The sequence below is a fragment of the Protopterus annectens genome, chromosome 2.part1 (genome assembly GCF_019279795.1).
Source record: "Protopterus annectens isolate FY-2018-M chromosome 2.part1, PAN1.0, whole genome shotgun sequence".
Taxonomy (NCBI): Eukaryota; Metazoa; Chordata; order Ceratodontiformes; family Protopteridae; genus Protopterus; species Protopterus annectens.
In genome coordinates, this window is record NC_056729.1 from 1,200,791,785 (window position 1) to 1,200,816,589 (window position 24,805).

The window sequence follows — 24,805 nt, forward strand, 5'->3', positions numbered from 1 at the left end:
AAGGGCCTCTCTGAGACAGATGCCTGGTGTCAGAGCCATGGCCTCAAGCTCAATGCCAAAAAGTGCAGCGTCATCCCCTTTGGCAAAAACTCTTTACCCATGAACTACCACATAGGCAGCAATCTACTTAACACCAAATGCGTGATAAGAGATCTTGGGACCCAGGTGGACAGTAGTCTCTCCTTTGATAGTCACATTGCCACAGTAGTCAGGAAGTCCTTCTACATGGCACACCTCATCATAAAAGGGTTCTCATCCAGGAAAAAAGAGGTCATCGTTCCCCTCTACTCGACACTCATTAAACCCACTATAGAGTACAATGCCCCTTTTGGAATGTACCTCACAAGACATCTGCAGCAGCTGGAAAGGCCACAGAAATACCCAACAAAGAGGATTACTGGACTCAAACAAATGTCCTACACTGACCGCCTCAAAAAACTCCAGCTTTACTCCGTAGCATACTGCCTAGGTGATCTCTGCCTAACATATAAAGCTATGTCAAACCCAGAGCTGTTGGACATGCTACACCTAAAGAAATCCCAATCCCTCCGAGCTACACGCTCTAGGGACCTAAACTTTGTCACCACAATAAACAGGACATGCTGGAGGGATAGATTCCTATCCCAGAGACTTCCCATACTCTGGAACAGGCTACCCATCTATGTCAAGCAAAGTTCTTCATTAGCACTCAAGAAAAATCTTGATGAGTGGATGGGAAATACACCCCGGGGATCACTTCTGTGTCTCTGCTCGACAGTGGCACAGGAAAATAACTTTCTTGGGTGGCGTAAGCCAGGGAACCTTGTTGGCTAGGCTTGTGTAGGCCCTTGGGCCGATAGCCTAGTACCTACCTATGAACCATTCCAACATTACAGTACAAATGGCAGCAACTAGATTCCGAATGAAATAAGTCAACAAGAAAATCAAAGATAGCCTTCAACGGCAATGAAAAGGTTCCAGACACTTATAATAAGCCCAAAGGGCTAGATGGCATCTGAGAGGATGACAAAATGTGGATCACTCTGTCTGAAAGCCTTGAATCTCTGGCCATTAAGGGAATTGGAGGAATCATGTTAACTTTAGCGTCCAAAGATGGGCAGGTCCAAGCCCACTAGATGAGAAATCAGATCTGGAATGGCTTCCTGAATCCAGGGAGGGTACTTCAGAAGAGGTCACGAAAGGGAAATCACACAGGTCATGGGCTAGAAAAAGAGCACTGAGGATTAAAGTCGCTCTGCAATGGGCAGCCTTCTGGAGGAATTTTATTATTAATGGAGTCGAAGGATAAACATAGATTTGGAGGCCAAGCATACAGAACAACATTCCTGGGTGACTTTCACTGCTGGGGACTAAAGTATAACTGCTGCACTTGGTGCTGGATGGGAAGGCAAACAGATTGCAACAGGAAGTGCTCGAGCACTGAAAAATCTGAGCAGCAACCCTCAGATTTGGGGACCACACGAGGAAGAATGCTCCTAAGACTGTATGCTACAATGTGGGACTTCCCTGGGATGTGTACTGTTACCAGAAGCCGCAGAGACAAAATCGCCCACTGTCAGATCATCGTGGCCTCCCAACAAAGACTGCATGATTTGGTTTGTCCCTGTTTGTTCAGATACCAGAAGACAGACATTTTCCATTTGCACTGAGCTTACGCCCTTGGGGAGAAGGTCCTGAAAAACCTGCAACACAAGGACTGCAATCATCTCCAAGATAATGATGTGAAGACTGACCTTGGACATCGACCAGATCCCCTGGATAGTCTTCCCTTCAAAATGCCCCCCCCCCCAAGAAAGGAGGAGTCCGTTATGATTGTATCACATGGGGGAGGAGGAACAAAAGGTCTCCCGTCCAACATCTGGTGACATGGTGACATTCCGGCCACTACTTGTGTGTCAATATTATGGGAAAAATCTATCCACAGAATAAGTCAAGTAGGCACCACTGCATTGCTAGTGTCCACTGCAGAATCCTCATGTTTTACCTCTCCAGGGGAGGTAAAAAGATTGCTGCAGCCATGTGACCTAGAACCATGGATGCCAGAGGTTATTTGTAAAACAGTAAGGAAGTGGCATGAAAGCAAAGGGTACATTGTCACTGTTGGGAGTTTTGAAATCTGAGAGACTGTGTTCAACTGACAATCCATGAACTCCAATATCTGGACTGGTTGAAGATTGGACTTTTGATGTTTAATGGTGATTCCCAAGGAATAGCACAACTGGAGTAAGGTGTCCCTGGCTCTAACAAGTGATGCCGTTGCTGAGGTGGTGAGAAGCCAATCATCTAGATGTGGAACTCCTTGCAGCCTGAGGCAGGCTGCAATACACTTGCGAATACCTCAGGGTGGTAATGAGACCAAAGGGCAGATGTTTGAATCATTAATGATCGGATCACAGCCAGATGTGCAGAAATTTCCTGGACTGTCTTGCTATCTTTATATGACAACAGGCATCCTTGAGGTCAATCAAGCACATCCAATGAAAAGGCAGAATGGACTGCACTGTGACCATCCGGTCTTTCACAAAAACAATTTCATTTGCTCAAATCTAAGGATGGCCAGAGGTCCTTGTTTCTCTTTGGAACTAAAAAGTATCTGGAATACACCCTGGATCCACGGTAGTCTGATGGGACCTCTGGGATTGCTTGACTTTCTAACAGCTTTTTTACTATGACAGCTGCTTCCCTTTTCTGATAGGGTGGCATGTTTGGAAGGTCTGTCTCATTCTGTTCTGTGGAAAACGAGATGGGAATAGTGTAGCCTCTAGATACGACTCAACACCCATATGTCCAAGTTAATGGCCTCCCAAGCTTCCTAGTGTACAACGAAATGACCACCGAATGCCTCCAGAGCCAGTCAGGCAACTCTTCAGGGAAACTGGAAGGGCCTCTCAGAGAAAGCTCAGTGGAAGATCTGATTCTGCGGACGACTTCGGCTGCATGGACAGAGCCCATTCTGTTTTCCGTCCTGCTGCAGGGGTAACCTTCTGCAGCAACCAGAAGAGGCTGCTATGCTTTTCTAAACAGGAGGCACCCCCCCATTCTGATTACTGGAGAGGTCAATTGGGGGATAGCAAAACACACTACGACAGAAGACAGCATCTTTCCATCCTGCTCGCTCCTGGTCAAGATGGCTTTTGGCCTGAAGAGAGAGAAAGAGATGAATCCATGTATATGGCACTTACAAAGTCACTTTAAAGCAATCAGAGAAGTCAATCAGTCTCATTCAAGTGTGGTGATGCATGGCAATGCTAGCACCAACGGCCAGAGACATACCATCGGGCTGCATTAGAGAGCAGATGCATGGACATGTTAGCAATAGACTGCAATATGTCCACAGTCTACCACTCAACGCCTCTGGAAGTTTCATTAAGTTGGCAAGGTAATTTAAAGCTCAGTGCAAATGTGACGGATGCATAACAGCGTTTTCCCATACGGTCCATTGAGGGGTGGACCGATGAACTCTCTTCCAAAATGTCCTTTTTGGTGGTGGCAAAGGTGTGACCCTTACTTCAATGTTGATGATACTTGCGAGGGGGCCAATATTTTGTCAGGGTTCTTGAAGATTGGTTCCACCATATTGGGCTCTCTCCAGACCCTCCAAAAGAAACAAATCAGTGACTGAGTCCACAGGAGGAACCACCCAGCACGTGGATGGGCCCACCCCAAAAACACTGACTCCACCAGAAATGGGACTTCAGCTATTCAGTCCCTGCACTGACAAAACAGCTCTATAAGGTCATCAAAAGAGGTGCTGGGTGGATTATGTGGAACCCAATCCTTTCAAGAGGCTGGAATCTTTTGTGAAGTATTCCTTTGGGGAATTCAGGTACTTTCTCTTGCCAAGACCTTCCCATCCAGAGGAATCGGGAAGGGAGGGGGAGAAGCTGGGAGCCCTGGATACAGGGCTGTCTGAAGACTAATAGGAGCGGCCAGTCCCAAAGTAGGCTGATGCAAGTCAGTAGACACAGACAAGGAGGGAGAGATGCTGGATGTCAGAGACCACCCCATCTCTGGGCAGAATATATTCTTTATGATGTCGAAGCCAGAAGCTGAAACTGGCTGCCTGGAGCCAGCATCCCTGGGATCCAAAGACTCAAAAGGACATGCTAGACTCTGAAGCCATTCCTGCCTGCCTCTATGCTGAGAGTCCCAAAGGGTCAACTCAGACAGCCAGAGCAGAGAAGGCAAAGGCAGGGGTGTGAGCCAAAATCGACCAAGTTGTCAGTCTGTCCCCACCGTGGTAAGGTACTAGCTCCAGAAACTCTGAAGCCATCAAGCCTAAGGGACGACACAGATGGACCTAGATGGAAAAGACAATACCAGATCAAGTTTTACAGCAGTATACATTTCTCTCAAATATACAAAATCCGAAACTCCGATACTTGTCACTGACTACAATCCTTGACAAGAATTTACCAGAAAATCACAACTTTTAAGACAAATAGACCAAAAATATGACAAAGTCAGGAATATACTGTGAGCTCAATGACAGTTGACAGCTATAGTGAACAACTGTGTTGTGTAGTGGAGTATTTCACAGTTATCCGCTCACTGCTTCTTTTCAATCTACAACTAGGTACAGTGACACAGATATGTACTAATTGTCTAACCAATGCAGACATGAAGAATATTACAACCTTTAATAAATTTCTGTTGTTAATATTAGTTCTGTAGAAAGATTAGTGGTAGTCAGCCATGATGCGACTACATTTTGTTACATTACTTTGCTGGACATCCGCGGTGGTGCAGTGGTAGCGTTGTTGCCTCACAGCAAGAGGTTCTCCCATTCGATTCCCGGCTGGAGTGCCTTCTGTGTGGAGTCTGCATGTCCTCCCCACGGTTGGGTGGGTGTTCGAAAGACATGTGTAAATGGGCGTGCCTTTGTTGAAGGTTGAATGTCAAGTTGGCACCTCGGCGTTCGTGAAAATCAACTACCAATCATTAGAGGACCGGAGTTCTGCTGTGGCGACCGCTAACCGAGAAAAGCCGTAAGACAACAACAACTTTGCTTGTTTAATACACGGTACAAAAGTAGATAATGACTATATTTTGTTACATTACTTAGCTTGTTTAATACACAGCAGGAAAGTAGATAAGTACCTTCTCCACATTCCCCCTAGGTTTAGAGGGTCAGTCTAACAGACACATGCAAAAGGATTTAGTGACAGCAGCACTTGAGAATAGCTGTAAAATGTTTTTGTGACACAATGTGAAAAAATACTTCACATGTACACAAAATTTCTGAATGGTTTAAAAACCCACCTACAACTTGACAAAACTGGATCTAGTGACAAAATTCCAGAATACAAGGAAGAGTTTACTTAAAAAGGGCAGCTATATGCTGAAGAAGACGTTCTGTAATTTGCTCCTCGCCCCAAATGGTATGCTGTAGTGGACATTCTGCTGTGATTTTGGTGTTACTTAGCCCTTTACTGTAAGTGGCAAGATGGTTATGTTATTCCATAACACAATTTCATTTTTTCTTACTTGGAAACAAAACTGTAGACAGAGCCAACTGATTCTTCTCTTATTTCATTAATTACCACTATTTAATTTTCCAGATTTTATCTGTTCAATATATACATAGAACCTCTACTTCTTAAAATATCACAAAGAACTTATCACCATCTTATGAATATTTCAAAAACCCAATAAAGTATATAGCTTTTGCTAATGATTTAAACATCTATTTTGAATTCCCAAATACAGATTTGAATAAGATATTAAACTCAATTGAAAAATTCTCAAAAATATCCAATTATGCCATTAACCCAAAAAGATAAATCATATTCCCACTGAATACTCTAGGACATAAAGAATTCTATTTCCCTGAAAATGAAATAAGTCAATTAGAATCTTAAATATCTGGGTATCATGTTCTCCCCCAATCTAATATGACTAAAAATAATTTGCTCAAAACATGGACTACTATCACTGAGGACACTAAGATGTTTAAATCTCCATCTAGCTCTACTATCTAAAACGACTATAATTAAAATGAATATTCTTCTAAGATTGTTTCATTTTAGTGCTATTAATCAAAATATATCCCAAAACTTCTTCTCCAAACTTGAAACACTGCTAGGTAAATTTATTTGGCAACAAAAAATACAAGAATAAAATATTGTAGATTAACGTTACCCAAACAAAAATGGGGGCTAGGTCTACCTGAATTCCAAACATACTATAACATTATAAGTGCTAGTAGAATTATACAAATAGCAAATTTTGAACCATTCAACAGAGCATGGTATCCACTATGGATTAAAATATATTATAATCATCTAATCTCATGTAATTTAAATCCTAAAGTAGTACCCTTTTTGAATTCTAAGACAAAGTATTTTAAGGTCCATCACATAATCATAAGAAACGCACTAATATTTCAAAAGCTGGTATCCCTCCCTAAATCTTAAATATACTTTGGTACTGAGACAACCAATACACCTTAACCCTAATATTAAACTAAATAATACTATGATAAACCTGACTCAGTACCCCAAAATCAAAATCACCATACGGGATCGCTATCAGGTTAAAAGTCTTACAATTGAAAACATTAGGCAAAGATTCGAAGTAAACAAAAGTTATAACACCATAATCGACCAATTAACATACCTGATTAACACAATTACTATGAATGTTAAAATAGATAACCAAGACATGCACAGCAATATCAACAAATCAACTGGTTACTTTTGAGATCTAAAATATTATCAAATACCTAGAGATTAATAACAAAAAATAAATATCAAGTTGCACTTCTATATTCTAAATTTTGGGAAGAGAAAAATAATAAGATCACTGTTGAACAAAACTCTGCTGCAATTGAGCTTACTTTGAAACTAACCCCCCTCAAAATACTAATTTACACCCAAATTATGATTAATAACAATGCTTATCACACACCACTTTTTCTCAGTAAAATTCATCCCTCACACTCTCCTTATTGTGCCACATGCCAAAACAGTGTTGCAGACACTCTTCATATTTTTTGGAGCTGCAAGAATGTTTACAAATTATGGTGTTCGTTAAAAGATAAGTTAGAAAAAAAGGGATACACAATCTACCCTGTCATGGGAAACGGCAAGTTTACATGTATTCCCTGCCAATTTTTTCCTATGAAAATAAACACATCATAGTCACACTGTGTGCAAAGATGAAATCATACATAGACCAAAACTGGTTAGATAGAAGTAAAATCACATGGGAAGAATTTAAAGGAATGGCTATAATGTACTTATTAGCCAGTAAACTAACTACAAGAAGCCAAAAAAAAAAACGATCCTACTATCAGAAACATTGGAGAGCGCTTATAGAAATCGTAGGTCAAAACTGATTTATGAACAAGGGACTACAACATCAGTATTATTCTATGTAAATAAGGGAAACTAGAGATATTTAGTATTGAAAATGTTTACCCACAACAATGGGCAGGTCATGATGATGATACATACAAGATGAACAGTCAATGTGACATCAATGTATATACTGTATATAGTTAGTACACGATAAAACGTAAATTAGGTAGGCTACAATGTCTTGATGCAAGTGTTTTAATGTCAGATTTCAATATGGTGTATATTATCTCTGTGTAGTTTTCTCTATTATAGCTCAACATAACAGCTTGATTGTTAATTAATATTGCATAGTTAGTTTAACACGGATGGTTCATGTTATATATACTTTATTACGATTACTGCAACTTGATATTCCTAGTACCGGTTCTTATATTTTTCTGTGATAGTCTTTTCTTGCATTAAAATAAAAAGAAAAAATGCAATAAAAATATATTTGAAAAAAACATTTTGTTTTTTAGATTTTGTATGGAGTAAATTTTGGAGAATGAATGTGAAAGGGATATACAAAAGCAACTTAACAGATGTTACTCAGTGAATAAAAAGATCATAAAAATCTGTTTAAGAATATATAAGAAAAATCATAAGTGTCTAAATCATGGTCCTAAAGCCATTAAAAAGCCAAGATATCAGGTGGTGCAGTTTAAAGTCAAATGGGGTAGGATACTGATGGAAAAAGGGAAAATTACTTCATATTCTGGTGTATTATGGAAAAAAAATTCATAGTTGAAAAAGCACATCAGAATGGCAATCCCCTCTCTATCGTGACTGCATTAGAATAAATTGTGTGTGCATGTGTATACATACTACATATATTTTATACATACATTATATATATATATATATATATATATATATATATATATATATATATATATATGAAACTCAAAACACACACACACACAGGAAGGTGAAATGCTGTTCCAAAAGTAGTTAAATGATGAAAAAAAAATAATCTACGTAATCCAGGATGTATTAAAAACACAGCAATCAAAACAAATTCAGTGGCTGTTCGCGGTATTCCGCTTCATCAGGCGTAAACAATTGCATCAGATCCGTATATATATATATATATATATATATATATACACACACACACACACACACACACAATCTATATATATATATATCTGTATCAATTACTGCTTGGTAGTAACTTGATTAAAGTGTAGCTTTCATTCTAAGTCTTTTGGATTAAGCACTTGGGCTTCAGACCAGTTGTTTTACATTGGGAAGGTTTGTGGCCTGCACTGTGGGGGCAGGACAGGTAGCTTACATCCTTCTAAGTTGAGAACTGCTGATTGAGGGCTCAGTGTCTTATTCTAAAAGTGTAAGAGCTCTGGTTTAAGCACTTGGGCTTCAGGCCAGTTATTTTACATTAAGAAGGTTCGTGGTCTGCACTCTTGTGGGAGGAGAGGCTGGACTCCGCCCTTCTGAGCTGGGAATTTCTGGTTAAAGGCTTATAGTGCCTGCATATTTGAACTGTTTCTTACTGAAATTGGTACACCTTGTTTGCTGTAGCATAGACTAGATCCAGGCCTGCTGAATCTAGCTTTATTTGTATGCTTGTTGTTTGTTTGCTTGTTATTTCCCTGAAACGCTAATTCCACCTAAAACGCAGCTTTTCAGCACTTCTGTGGATCCCTAGTGATATCTGCATTGCTTACTGTACTTATTTCCTTGTTTCACTTGAAAGAAAGTTTCGTTTTTGCATTTAATTTACCTGTAACACATTGCATTTAAGTTACCTGGCACTTGCTCACTAAAGCAATTATATAAGTCAGCACTAAAATATTAAAAGCACCACACCCTCACAAACTCCCCTTGAGTACCTCGTTCCCCATTGGCCCTTTTCTTTCAATTATAAAGGAATTCCCAATACTATTCTAGCATGTCCAAAGGTCAGCTGTCAATCTCCTCTCCGGTCCAGCTGGTGAATCTGGGAATCTTGAGGCAATGTTACAACTGCCTCATGTACACAGACAACCCTCTCCTCCTCCCAACAAATTCCTCCCAACAAATTCCAACACATGTGAGAGATGCCACCATATAGCCATACTGGAGGCTAAGCTCTCTCAACTCAGTACTGGCGAAACCAGTCAGGAGAAGAAGGAAACCACACTCACTACAATTCCAGTCTCACATAGACCTACCATGACAGCAAACCAAACGCATAAACACACAAAATCATACTCGGAGGCTCTAAATAAAAATCTGCCTAAGCAGCAGAGACCTCCAAAGCAGACACCCCAGCAACCGCTACCCCAAAACAAAACACGTGCAACACATATGTCACAAAGCCAGTGTGCCGAACAGTCACAGCCCTTAAGGCTAAACAACACACCTGATACACTTGTAATAGGTGACTATCGTAAGGCACACTGACGTCCCGCTCACCAGGCTGAACAAGAAGGTCACGGTGAGCTGGCTGTCGGGCGCTAGGATCCGCCACATAACACAAGCATTCAGGTCACTCCAAGGCAAGTACAAATATGACTCAGTCATTGTCCATGCTGGTGTGAATGACCTGAGACGCACCTCCCTGGACTACATGAAAAGAGACATAGAGGAGCTCTCTGCGCATGTAGCCCAGGCCGGTATGACCCTGACCTTGAGTAGCATCTTACCCTCACCATAAATGATGCCACAATATGAAGACAAGATGATCAATTTCAACAAACTGGCTTAAGTATTGGTGTCATTCAAAGGGGATCCAATGCCTGTCAGCCTGGGATGACATGCTCGACAAGCCACGATGCTTTGCTAGGGATGGCTTGCACCTGTCACCCCTGGGCTTTCGGATATTGGCAAAGGCTCTTGCTACCCCCATAGTACCTTTTTTAGGCAAGGCTCAAAAGACAAACCCACCTCCATAGGTATCACAAGGGATAAGAAACTAAGAGTAATGCTACTCAATGCCAGAAGTCTAAACCTCAAGATGCACACACTCTAAACTCTTCTTAGCATGGAGAACATAGATATCTGTGCAGTAACAGAAACCTGGTTCAAGGCTCCCAAGAGCACCCCAGCACTACCAGGTTATACCTCATACCATGCTTTTCGGCCCCAAAACTTGGACCGAACCACAAAAGGAGGGGGAGTATCAATATTCGTTAAAGATACCCACACCTCCAGGTTGGTGGCACATTACGAAGCATCAGAGACTATCCATGTGCAACTAACAGTGGGTAAAACTGCCTTCCAGTTTATAGCCTGCTACAGACCACACTCCCAAACCCAGGAACCCCACTCGGTCTTCCTGAGAACACTGGAAAATATGAAGGTCTCTCCAAACACCATTATATTGGGCGACTTCAACTACCCAAACAGACTGGGAGCATTACTCTAGCTCCAACACCCTAGCCCAAAGGTTCCTAGAATTTATAAACTCAAATGCTATGGAACAACTTGTTATCACTCACACAAAAGGGGAAAAAGTACAGTTTTGTACCTACCATAAATGTAGATGTCCGAATTGGATAGCATCTGCAGTCATAACAAGTTGTTCATCTCTGTTGGACTTGGTATAATCTTCAGTGTTTCTTGCCCCAGATGCCAGAAGCCCTATAGAAGGCTAAAAATTTTGGATAGATGCCAATGTTTCCAAAGAAAAAAAATAAGCATGTATGTACATAAATACAAACAAATACACCATGAAAGAGCTAGCTATTAGAAGGGTAAACACCCTAGAGTACCACAGAGGGCTGACTGCAGATGCTATCCATACATTTACATGGTAGGTACAAAACTGTATGTCCATGGATGCATCTGCAGTCATAACAACTAGAATACCATAGCCAACTAGGGGAGGATAAAAGTAAATTATGGTGTGTTTAGGATCAACAGCAGTGGCCTGGAATATAGAGGTAAATTATAATGCTTGGCAAATGTATGCGGAGGTCCAAGTAGCCGCCTCAATAATGTCTTTGGTAGCCACGAAGGCTGTGGTAGTGGCTGTTGCCTGAATGAGGTCTTATGTTCTGTGGAATTGGCTTTCCATGGAAGGAGTAACATTCCTATCCATTTGGAGATTGTCTGTTTGAAATAGCTTTTCCTTCCTTCCTGTTGCACTTTCTGCTATTTTTTGTTCTGTCCAAGTAGTGTAGCTGTCTATGTACATCAAGGTATGCAGTATTCTTTTCCTTTGTTTTGTGGGTTGGGAAAGAAGGTAGGCAGGTGGATTGCCTGGTTTAAAGACACTCTGGATACCTTAGGCATAAATGTAGGATTAGTCCTCATGGACACTCTATCTTGGTGGAAGATTAGAAAGGGTTGCACTGCCATTAAGGCCAGTAGGAAAAGTTTTCCATGACAGGTGTTGTAGGTCTGCTGTTGCTGCTGGTTCAAAGGTGATAGTGTCAATTTTCTAGCACAAAGTTCAAGTCCCAAGCTGGCAATGGTGGTTTCCTTGGAGGTTTTACATTCTTGATTCCTCTGAGGAACTGCCTGAGCAAAGGGTGTGAAAAACAGGTGGATCAAAGCTGTATTCTGCTGAAATAGCTGATGCATGAATCTTGATGGAGGAGTAGGACAGGCCTGAATGAAGTAGTTAGGCATATCTATGTTTGATACATCTTTTCCTCTTTCAGAACTCCAAATGACAAACCTTTTCCATTTCCCAGCATAATTCCTTCTAGTTGAAGGCAATGTCTTTAACTCTTTGTGAAAGTTCTGAGCTGCTATGTGATGTTCCATGCAGTCAGTTGCAGAGTTTTAGTTTGGATGCATGGTGCTGAAGTTGTTCTGAGTTAGCATCAAAGGCATCAGAATTGTACATATTGTTCGAGACATGCTCCTCAGTAGTGGGTACCAATGCTGTCTTGGCCAGTTTGGAGCTATCAGGATTATCCTTCTCCTTGATTTTTAGTAGTACTTTGTGTATCAAGGAAGGTGGGAATGCATATGCTGTTAGGCCTTTCCAGCTGAACACTTTCCATGCTAGTGGGTGGGCAGAATTTTTGAGCTGGTGATTGAGAGGTGATATAGATCTCATTTCTTGAGATGGTCTTGAAGATATCGCAGCTGCCATTGGGCATCCGATGTGGTCCTGCTTAACATATCTGCTAGACAGTTTTCTTTTCCTGGCACAAATATTGCCTGTAACTGGATGTTGTAGCTGAGTGCCAGGGTCCACAGCTCAAAGTCATTCTGCATAAGAATGAGTGCCTTGATGTACCACATGACTGTGGTGTTGTCTGTCCTTATCAAGTGGTCCTCCTTAAATGGTCTGAACTTTTGGATTGCCAGTTTTACCAGCATTTCTTTTAGGTTGATGTGCAGGTGAAGTTGGTCCTGTGTCCACCCATCCTAGGTCTGAAGCATCTGTTGTGATGGTCTGGGCAGGCCTGGGGCATGCCTGAGCCACCATAGGAACTCCTGTTTTAAGCATGGTATTAGTGGGATTTCCGTTTCTAGGCTGTGTCTGTGTTGGGACCATAAATTCTTTACCTCATATGTAGTCTGGCAAATGGAACCAGGATTATGCATGATGCCATGAGCAAGGCCTGCAGTACCTTTCTTGCTGTTAACTTGTTCAGTTTTGTTAGTGCCAAGAAGTAAAGTTTTTCTGTAGTTAGGAATGCCATTTGTCTTACTGTGTCCAATTCCGCTCCCAGGAAAGTCCTTGTCTGGGATGGTATCAGTCTTGACTTTTGTAAATTGACTGTATCCCAGTGCTTGCAAGTAAATGACCCTTTGTAAATCTGTTGTCAGCTTGCTTTGTCCAGGCAGTCAGGTATGGATAAATTTGAATTCTGTAGTCTGCAATGGGCGATTACTGATGCCAGGCATTTTGTGAATACTTTGATAGTGCTCTGATCCTGCAAGAAATCTGAGGTATCTTCTGCAGATTTGCAGGTATGCCTCCTTGAGATCTAGAGTTACCAAGTTGCTGTAGGTCAGCATTTTGAATTTTGGGACAATGATGTAAGTATTCAGGGTGGACAGGTCTAGAATTGGTCTCCAACTTTTCTCTTTCTTGGAACTAGGAATAGTCTGAGTAGAACCCCTTTCCTTGCTCTGCTGTTGGCACTTTCTCTCTCTCATGTTTGCTAACCATTATCTGTTGTAGAGCCTTTTGATTTCTCTTTGTCTGGTAAAGTGTGGAAGTAACCCGATAACCTTGATCTATGGTTCGTAAAATCCACTTGTCCTTTGTTATGTGGTGCCAGTTTTTGAAAATAGAGGAGCTGCTGTTTGTTCCTGGTAGGCTAAGTCACTGTGGCTGTGTTGATGTAGTGGCAGGTGTGGAGTCTGTGCCTCTGTTGTTACCTTGCCACTGTCGCTCTGTAGGCACCTCCCTGGATTGATTTCTGCCTCTGGAGCGTCTATTCCTGTTGAGGTCTTGTGGGTCAGAAAGCAGGCCAGTTCCTGCTAAACCTTGGGGTTGAACCTGCAAGAAATCTTTAACTGTCTGGACTGATTTTGCCTTTTCTTCCATTTTCTTCATAACCTGCTGGGCAGGTGTACCAAACAAACTTGTTTTATCCATAGGAGCATCTAGCAATTTAGATTTAACATGATCCGGTAAAGCTTGCTCCTTTAGCCATGCATGCCTTCTAATTACAGTGCCAGTCATGGCTGATCTAACATAGCCACATTTTAAAGAATGGTTACTATCAAGAGATTCATCAGTGGTTAGCTTTTTAGTTAACTGTTCAAGCATAAACTCAAACTGACAGTTTAAACCTTTTACCCCATCTGTCTAATGACCTTGAGGGTTTTAGCTATAAATAGTTTGGGGTCTGCAAGAGGGGCCTTGTAAAGGTGGTGATGAGTATCTGGCACCCTGTAAAATCTGTCTGGTTTGGCACATCATTGAAAGCATCATCCACCACAGAGAGAACAGGAGGTATAGCTAAGGGCCTGTGCTGTGGAAGGTGCAAAAGGTCCTAAGTCTTTTCCTGGAGTCTAAAATCCTGTTGCTGCCATTTGCAAGGTTTCCCCAAAGGAGAATTCTTCTGGTGGGAAGCAGCTGGAATGGATTCTTCAGCATCAGAATCTGGAGCCTCTGGCTGGTCAGTTATGTCTGATTCATCAGCAGAATCGGCTGAGAGGAAGCATTTGGGAACTAGTCAGTGGTAAGCACTGTTTGTTTCCCACAGGTTAAACAATTATTAACTTTTCTGACATCGGCTGCAAGAAAGACTGAAGAAAATGGGCTGATGCCCGGACTTTGGAATTATGACTGCAGATGCATCCATGAAGGACATCATACTGGACCTGATCACCACCAACATGGGGACTCTATGCTCCAGACCAGAAATGTATCCCTCACTGGTAAGATCAGACCATAAACTAATCTCACTGGATATTCACATCCCAACTCCAGCCGCTGCCCTGACAACCACAGTGAAAAACTTCTCTAAAACAAATTTCACACTCCTCAAAACCAAAGTGGAATCCTTCAAAGCCCCCAGGCCTGTGGAAAATACGGCCCAGACCGCAGAATCCTTTATAAACGCATTCTATGAACACCTTCAGGAATGCATGGATCATGCAATCTCAAATAAAACCAAGACCCAATCCTCCAAAGGCAGACGTCCTGTCTGGTGGACCCCAGCCATAAACAAACTATACAACAGAAGGAGGAAGCTACTACATGATAGAGCAAAATCCCAAAAGGGAAGGCATCTCTGATCAGTATTAGCAAAAAACTACGGGCACTCATAAAATCGTCTAAGGCCAGCTTCGAGAGAAAAATTGCACAGGACACTAAGGATAATCACAAGGATTTCATTAGTTATGTTAGGAACCTGGGTGGGAATTCCCAGATATGCTCAGAATTAGTCCAAAATGACAAAAAAATACACCGAACCCACAGACATTGCCAACATCATAGCTGACAGGTTCAGCGCAACTCCCCACCAAAGGGCAAATACCTATCCCAGCAGAGTGCTGCCCCCCCCTGACATCTCAGATGCTCAGGTAAGAGCTGCCCTCTCCAAAGCAAAAAACACAGCATCAATGGGACCAGACAGTGTCCCGGGACCTACACGAACTCCAAGAAGAGCTAAACCCAAACATAAAACTACTGTTCAATCTCAGCCTTACTACAGGATATGTACCCAAAGAGTGGCGTACAGCAACAGTGGTCCCTCTCCACAAAGGTGGTGCCTCAATGGATCCTGGAAACTATCGCCCCATAAGCCTGACTAGCTTGGTCTGCAAAGCTATGGAAAGGATCATCATGGACCTCATAAATAAAGATATTGGGGACCTACAGACACTGGATCCTACCCAGTTCGGCTTTGTTAAGGGCAGATCCTGCCTCTTAAACCTGGTTGATTTCTTTGAAACAGTCACCAAGGCCATTGACGAGGGGAAGGTGGTCCACACAGCCTACCTGGACCTCGCAAAAGCCTTCGATACAATACCACACTCGGGCATTATAGATAAGCTCACCAGCTTAAATATAAACCCCTATGTCACTAGATGGGTTGCAAACTGGCTCAAGGACAGAACTCACATGGTTAGAATTGCTGCAGCCATGTCAGACTCTAAACCAGTTACAAGTGGCATTCCACAAGGCTCAGTCCTGGGACCTCTCTTGTTCGGTATATATTTCTCGGAGGTACAGGCCAACACGGAAGGACTGTGGCTGACCAAGTTCGCAGATGACTGCAAACTGGGCGCCATAATAGACTCTCCAGCCGACACAAGCATCCTCCAAAAGGGTCTCATAGAAACAGACAACTGATGCCAGAGCCATGGCCTCAAGCTAAAATGCCAAAAGTGTATAGTCAACCCCTTTGGCAAAAACAAAGTGCCCACAAATTACCACATAGGTGGTAATCCATTAAGTACAGAAGTAATAATTAGGGACCTGGGGACCCAAGTTGATAGCAATCTCTCATTTGACAACCACGTGGCCAAAGTTGTTAGAAAAACATTTTATATAGCCCACCTAATCATGAAGGGATTCACATCTAGATCAAGGGAGGTCATCGTGCCTCTTTACTTATCCCTCATCAGGCCCATAATTGAGTATAATGCCCCTTTTGGGATGTACCTTACCAGACACCTGCAGCAACTGGAAAGACCCCAAAAGTACCTCACCAAGAGGATCAAAGGGCTCAAACAGATGCCATTATGCTGCCCGGTTAAAGAAACTCCAGCTCTACTCAGTAGCATACCTCCTGCTCAGAGGCAATCTGTGCCTGACGTATAGCCATGTCCAACCTGGAATTAATAGACATGCTGCACCTCAGAAAGTCCAAATCCCATCGAGCTACGCGCTCGAGAGACTTGAACCTCAGCACTGAAATAAATAGAACATGCTGGAGGGACAGATTCATAACCCAGAGGCTCCCTTCACTCTGGAATAAAATCCCAGTCCAGGTTAGGCAGAGTCCCTCATTGACTCTCTTCAAGCGGGATCTTGATGAGTGGATGGGAGATCATAGGTTTACCCCGGGTATGTTAGACAGAGGCACAGTATACCAACTCTTAAAAGGGCATAGCAAAATTGATTTAAAATGGATGGCGAAAGCCAAACACACTCTGGCTAGGCTTATAAATGCCCTAGGGCAGATAGACTAGTATGAACCTACACACACGCACATTTATATATATATATATATACACACACACACACACACACACACACACATACACACACACACACACACATTGATGGGTCCCCCTTCACATGGTCGACATTTCATAAAGCCGAAGACCATATCAAGACCATATGATCGACTTTTGAAATGTCGACCATGCAGAACAGGCATCCCCATACAGTGCAGAATGGAAAGATTTCCATCTTCTGCACTGTAGTGCAATTTTGGAGATGGTATACTTAAGTTCCAGGGGAGCAATGTTTAAGTTAGTGGTTGTTGTATTTTTTTACATGATATTCAAAAGCAAAATCATATGGTCTCTTTGCACTTCTGAAATGCTTCCATCATGTAACACACAAAACACACACACTATATATATATATATATATATATATATATATATATATATATACATATATACACACACGTCTATACACACACGCACACACATATACGGGTCTATTTCACAAAGCCAAAACATCACTTACCTGACTTTCAAAAGACAGACGAAAAAAAAAAAAAAAAAAAAAAAAAAAAAAAATCCTCCAGATGACCAACTGTTTGAACACTGACATTTCACTACATGTACGTAACTGTTTGGCCAACCTGGCAAATAAACTAAAACCAAAGCAAAGAAAACTCACCCATGTGGAGCCCTCACCCCCAACTAAATATACCAACTTTGAGATTGCACTACTGAATAGGTAAGGGGCAAAGGTCAACATGGGCCAAGAATTTACTTTCCTGTAGTGAAATGTCGGTGTTCCGAGTGGTCGGTCTTCTGGAGTTTCATTTTTTTTGCTCGTCTCAGTCTTTTGAAAATAGGGTAAGTGAGCTCTTGGGTTTCTGAGGGGGACCCATACATACATATTTTATTATACAAGTGTGTTTGTGTGTGTGTATGTATTATACACACACACACACACACACACACACACACACACACACACACACACACACACACACACACACTTACAAATGGGTCTATGTCATTAAGAAACTGAAAACCAAAATATCTAAAACTCAAAATACTGAACATGGGAATTTGCCCCCCTTTCTCCACTGTTGTGTTTGGAGCTGGTATATGTAATTAGCTGGAGTGTGGGGGGTGCAAGGGGGCTTACAGAGCATGCAGCATTGACAAAGTGAAATATGGCTACGACTGTATTTAATTATTTATTCATTCACTTGACAGATATTTGAAATGTACATAGCTAATATTGCTCTAACTGATGGAGGGTTGTAACTACTTGCACTGCACGCATGTGACATCAGCAAGGTGAAATGTGTAGTACTGTGGTGGTTATTTATGCAATTTTTCACACTTTTGACCACATCATCATACTTATCAGGTGTAAACAGAAAAGTGTCTAACTGGTGGGCAAGTGTTTTGTTGGGTGTTGCAATGTATTGCAATTTATGCATTTTAGAATAAAGTAAAATATGCAGTGATGCAAATGTTTCCATTTTTCAAGGGTTTCAATGGTACAGATGTTACATGCACGGAAAAGTAGCAGACTGCATTTTAGAGGATGTCTTTACAGTAAATGTTTCCGGTAAGTTGTTTTGCTATTAGGAACCACTATAAAATGTACTGTTGCACTGTGCAGTTATGTGTATTGTGAATCTGGAATATCATGTTTGTTGATATGTTCACTGACTCTCATACACCATATTGCACATTTAAATAGAGATCAGTGATTATGGCCACGGTTTCTTTTCTTACTAATTTGCTGGAGGGCATGTGGAATCCTTTACTTGAGTCAGTGCTCCTGCACAGTTAAATATACCACTGGACCACTATTTTTTTTTTTTTTTTTTTTTTTTGGGGGGGGGGGGGCCTATGATACCAGTCTCTTTAAAGTACTGTTAAAGAAAAAGTAATCATAACATGCAGAAAGGCGGAAAATGAGTCCAATCAGTGTTGGCTATGGCCATTGGGAATGCATCATAAATAAAACAAGCACAGACAATTAGCAAATGTTTTATGAAGTCAGCATACATGGTACAGCAGCCATTTAGATTCAAAACATGTTCACATGTTAACTGCAAAAGTTGGAAGGCGATTCCTGCCATTAACCAGCAGCCATCTCTTAACCAGCTACAGCAAATTACAATGTATTACAGTGTTCCACCACTTATTCACATAATTACATATGTACTTGCGCTTTTCTAATATAAAGTTCATCATGGAGAATACTGATCTATACAAGCACAACATGAAATGCAGTGTGTGCATTCATACAAGGTGCTTAAACTGCAAAACTGAATAAGTAGTTATCACAGTCTGTATGTTTATTAAAGCATTCAGAAATTCAGTACAACAAATGCAGCTCTGAAGCCTTGCCCTTGTAGTATGAAAACTGAAAAGATAAAATAATTACCTATAAAAAGGCTTTTCAATCTTCTGTAATCACCATCTGTTTCAAATACATCTCCAGCAAAAATTAGCATGGGTTTTGTTCCTTCAGGACATTTGCTGTTCTGAAATACAGAGTTGACATGCATCATTTCACAGAATTGCTGAAAGCTGACTATTATAATCTGAATAATTGCATATCGTGGGTGAGAGAGAACTATCAACATCTAATATCTACATACTGATAAAATGGAATCTGTCCTTTGGATGAGATGACTGTGGACCCATCTACTTGAGTTGGTGGTAGCTCAGATGGATGCAAAAGATCCCACTGCACTTTTCAATAACAGACATTCCCTGGTGTCCTGGTCAAATTTCACCTAACAGTATAAAAGCCACCTCTGATCTCCTAGCCTAGTGGAACAAACCTGATCAAAGGATAAATAGACTGTTTACTACTTGTCGCATTTTTCTTACCCATCTAGCTAAACTAGTTATCGTAACATTTGTATCCATCAGGTCTATACCCTTCCTGCCATCTTTCAAAACCACTCTGAAAGACTTCCTATCTGAAATCTGTATTTCTCTTCCCTGACTTTCATAATATACCATAAGCCTGGCTTTCCCTCATCTATTACAACTCCTATTTGTAGTAAACTAACTTATCTTTACTTTTTCTACAATCTAAAGTTTCTTTAAATACGTTTTATACAAACTGTCTAAAGTTTCTTTAAATATTAAATGATTGTTATATACGTTGTATCGATTTTTAACCAATGTTTTTATATTATGTCTAATTTGTATAATTAAACTGCAAATGTTTTTGTTTTATTTTTGAAGATTGAAAAAATGTTCTTAAAAGGTTTATAATAATTTGGACCTTTTCTCCCCAGAGATCTCCTGAAAATGGGCTTCTACACCCAGTCGGACGTTCCCGGTAATCAAATGTGAATAAATAAATGAACGAACAAATAAATATTTCATTTTCTTATGCCTTAGAGCAAGGCAGAAGTTACTGCAAAAGCAGTGGGCTAGAAAATAAGAATAGTGGCAAGCAAGTGTATCTGACACTTGCGTTTCTACACAACGTAAACACCAAAATGGTGAAAAGATGTAAGAGTTGCTGACGTTTAAACACAACCTGGGATGCATTCCATTGGTCAAGATTACCTAGCCACATCGAGCTCGCTACAGTTCTACTTGGAAGCACATTTACATTCACGTGGAAGTCTGAAACCATCAGTTAGTTGTAGTGTCGATCCATGTTTGAGCAGTTAATGGCAATCAACGTGTGTGAACAAAACCATCTTAAAAGAAGGTATTATCCGAGACTATGAATTGTTCTCCCTTCTCTATCATCAGAAATAAAATCATTGCCTTTTAATTCATTTATACATTTTTGACATGCAAATGTTTTTGTAGTGCTTCTGTCATCACTTTAACCCAATGCTTTTATTATACATTCACATTTATCAACACTTGTCACATAAAAAAACATCACAGACATCAACATGGAGTTAAATGGCCACAGCTATTCATTTACTGCCAGACTATTTGTACATTTTAAACTCAGGAGACATGCACAGGATTTTGGGGAAACTTTGTTGCACATTGGTTAATGCATCAGTTCTCTAACCCTAGAGAGAGGCAGCACTGTCTATCTGGCCTTATTCAACATCCCCCATCAAGGACCCATCATCCATATCTTGACTTCAATATAATTCTCACAAGATGATTTACAGTTTGCCAAGATAAGAGCAAATATGTCCTCCCCTGGGGCTACAGCTCTGTGGAAGGACACCCTCCCCTAACTTACCTGTGTGTCTTGCTTGCTAATCCTTCCTCCTGCCACAGAAGCACAGCCCCTTATCTACTTCTACTCTTGAGCCTGCATAAAAACTGTCATGCCTTTAAATGACAAATGAACCCCATTAACATGATGCATTGCTGGCAGTTTCCTTTTATGCTGGGATGTCTATGTAGACTTCCCCAACCCCTGTCATGGGTTTGCATGTGGTGGAATTAATCCTGCATCTAACCCTCTCAACTGCTTTGATGGATGAAGCTCTGCACTATTCCAACCTCTAACTCACTTCAGATCATAACGATTTGAAACTTTGGCCAGTAAGACTAAATGAATTTGGCGTCTTGCTGTATTCATTTGTCAAGTTTTCCAATTAGCATATTTGGCTGACACCATATGTCACCCCCCCCCCCCCGATGCAGGAGGATCTTGTTCAGCAGCCTCAAAACTTTGCACCTACATACCAGCCTATCCTTTAGCTATGATCATTTGACCCCCGCAACATCCAACCATATGAATGTCAGCTGTCCCTCTTTACTATGAATACTCTCCTATCTCCAATGAAGCCATTCTTTATTCTCCTCATATATGAATGGCCCAAATTCTGAACTTTATGCTGCATTTGAGGTCTTAGATCTGTAATACAAAAATCAACAATGTTAGCTGTGCCACAACAGAATACTTACAAAAGACATACAAGTAGTACACTTTCATCTTCCTAGTTTCTTAATACTACTTCTGTGATGCTCCTACTGTACCCTGTGAAAACAGCCTCTATTCTAAATGTGAGAGGGTATATCTTTTGGTGTTTAATCCACAAACCTTGACTTGTTTTCTTAAGTACTACTCTTGCTAGAAGATGGATTAGTGGAGTATCTTTCTAATGGCAGGAAAAAGGGCCCTTTCTTAATGCCTCTCTGTACTTGGTACCATTGAAGTCATTACTATAAATCCCGATTTGTGTCCACCTGGGTCTGTATCCACAACCACTACCAGTTTCCTTTCCTGGGATTCTCACAACCCGTGAACAGTGTTACAATAACCCCACCCCCCCTTGCCATTTGGTTCCACTATATCTAACCATCTAAATGCTCCACAGACAGCTGTCAAGAAATGGGCTGTGAAATGGCAAACCTTGTACTTACCATGACATGCCTTTGGCAGCTTATCTCATGAGTTCTGCAGTACATTAGGCCCAACTAGGTACTTTTCAAATGGAATCCACCTATATCCACCCACCCCATGGCTTTTGTGCAGCCAGCTGACAGCCGACAGGTATATGGCTGCCTTTCCCTTACTCCTTCCAGCTTCTAACATTGCCATGATATAAGTCCTCAGCTGTTTGAACATTATCAGTCAACTTTGCTCCCGTCTAGCATCTAAGAAGTGCTGTAAAGTACAGTTTTGTACCTACCATAAATGTAGATGTCCGATAGGAATGCATCTGCAGTCCTTACAAATGGGTTGTCCTGTCGTCAAGCCAGGCAGCCCTTCAAATCGGGCCGGATTCCAAAGTCTGGGTCTGGCCTCGGCTGGTGTCGCACTTCACCCGACGTCATAGCTGCAGTTTTTCGGGTATAAAGGCATCAGCCGACGCCATTTTCCTCAGTGTTTCTTGCCCCAGATGCCAGGTGCCCTCTTGGAAGGCTAAATTTGGATAAATGCCAATGTTTCCAAATAGTAGAGAGCAAACACAAAAAATAAGCATGTATGTACATATATACAAACAAATACACCATAACAGATCCCCCCCAGCTAGCTATAAGATGGGCAAATACCTAGGAGTACCACAGAGGGGAAGAGGCGGGTGGGTAATCCTGACTGCAGATGCATTCCTATCTGACATCTACATTTATGGTGGTAGGTACAAACTGTACTATGTCCTGGATGCATCTGCAGTCCTTACAAATGGGTAGAATACCATAGCCAAACTAGGAGGAGGAAGGAAGAGATTATGGTGTAGTTAGGATCCCTTGCAAAACAGCAGTGGCAAAACCTGCTCGGGATCTAGAGTATAAAGGTAAAGTATAATGCTTGGCAAATGTATGCACGGAGGTCCAAGTAGCAGCCTCTATAATGTCCTTGGTAGCCACTCCTCGTAAGAAAGCTGTGGTAGTGGCTGTAGCCCTTAATGGAGTGAGGCCTGATGTTCTCTGGAGTTATCTTTCCATGGTAGGAATAACAACATCTAATGCAATTTCCTATCCACTTGGAGATTGTCTGTTTTGAAATTGCTTTCCTTCCCTTCCTGTTGCATATGCTACCAGTAGCTGGTCAGTTTTTCTATTGCCCTTGGTCCTGTCCAGGTAGTAGCGTAACTGTCTATGTACATCCAAGGTATGCAACAGTCTTTCTCCCTGTTCTGTGGGTTGGGAAGAATGTAGGTAGGTGGATAGCCTGATTTAAAGATACTCTGGATACCACCTTAGGCATAAAAAGTAGGATTTGTTCTCATGGACACTCTATCTTGATGGAAGATCAGGAAGGGTTGCACTGCCATTAATGCCTGTAGTTCAGATACCCTTCTTGCTGAAGTGATTGCCAGCAGGAAGCAGTCTTCCATGATAAGTATTGTAATTCTGCTGTTGCTGCTGGTTCAAAGGAGGAAGTGTCAATTTTCTAGCACAAAGTTCAAGTCCCATGCTGGCAATGGTGGTTTCCTAGGAGGTTTTACATTTTAATTCCTCTCAGAAACTGCCTGAGCAGAGGATGCGAGAAGACAGGAGGATCCAAGCTGTATTCTGCTGAAATTGCTGATGCATGTATCTTGATGGAAGAATAGGACAGGCCTGTGTGGAAGAGCTCTGCCAAGTATTCCAGGATGTTGGCTATGTTTACCAGTGACACATCTTCTCCCTTTGCAGTATTCCAAATGAGATATCTCTTCCATTTTGCTGCATAATTTTTCCTTGTTGAGGGTCTAAGTAGCCTCAAGGATAATGTCTTTAACCCTTTGTGATAAATTTGGGTTAATTGATCTTATGGAATGTTCCAGGCAGTCAGCTGCAGAGTTTTCAGATTGGGATGCAGGATGTTGTAGTTGTTCTGTGTTAACAGCAATGGAACCAGGGGTAGTGTCCATATTTGTTCCCGAGACATGCTCCTTAGTAATGGGTACCAATGTTGCCTTGGCCAGTCTGGAGCTATCAGAATGATCCTTGGATGGTCCTCTTTGATCTTCAATAGCACCTTGTGCATCAAAGGAAGTGGTGGGAATGCATATGCTGTCAGGTTTTCCAACTGAAAGATAGGAGTCCACTTTCCAAACAGCAAGTGGGTGGTACGTCCTTGTGCAGAATTTCTTTAGCTGGTGATTGTGTGGGATGCAAATAAGTCTATTTCTGGGAGTCCCCATTTTCTTTGTAATGGCTTTGAAGATGTCCGGATGCAGCATCTATTCGTAGGCATCCGTGGTAGTCCTACTTAATATGTCTGCTAGAATGTTTTCTTTCCTGGTACAAAATTGCTTGTAACTGAATGTTGTAGCCTCAGAGCCACATTCCATAGGTCCAGTGCCATCCGGCATAGAGGGTATGAATGTGTGCCTCCTGTTTGTTGATGTACCACATAACTGTGGTGTTGTCTGTCCTTATCAACTGACCTTCTCGGAGAAATGGTCTGAATGTCTGGATTGCCAATTTTACTGCCAGCATTTCCTTTAGATTTATGTGTAGGTGCAGCTGGTCTTGAGTCCATAAGCCTTGTATGCACTTGTCCAGCATGT

At 41.5% G+C, this 24,805-nt stretch overlaps 1 protein-coding gene across 1 annotated transcript in view; it reads right to left on the reverse strand.

Moving 5' to 3' along the window:
* The window catches only part of RPF2 (ribosome production factor 2 homolog), a 651,328-nt gene that overhangs the window by 208,685 nt on the left and 417,838 nt on the right, over positions 1-24,805 (reverse strand). Inside the window, exon 7 of the mRNA XM_044062732.1 lies at positions 19,303-19,402. Coding sequence (XP_043918667.1) covers positions 19,303-19,402 — 100 coding nt within the window. The remainder of the gene's footprint in view (positions 1-19,302; positions 19,403-24,805) is intronic.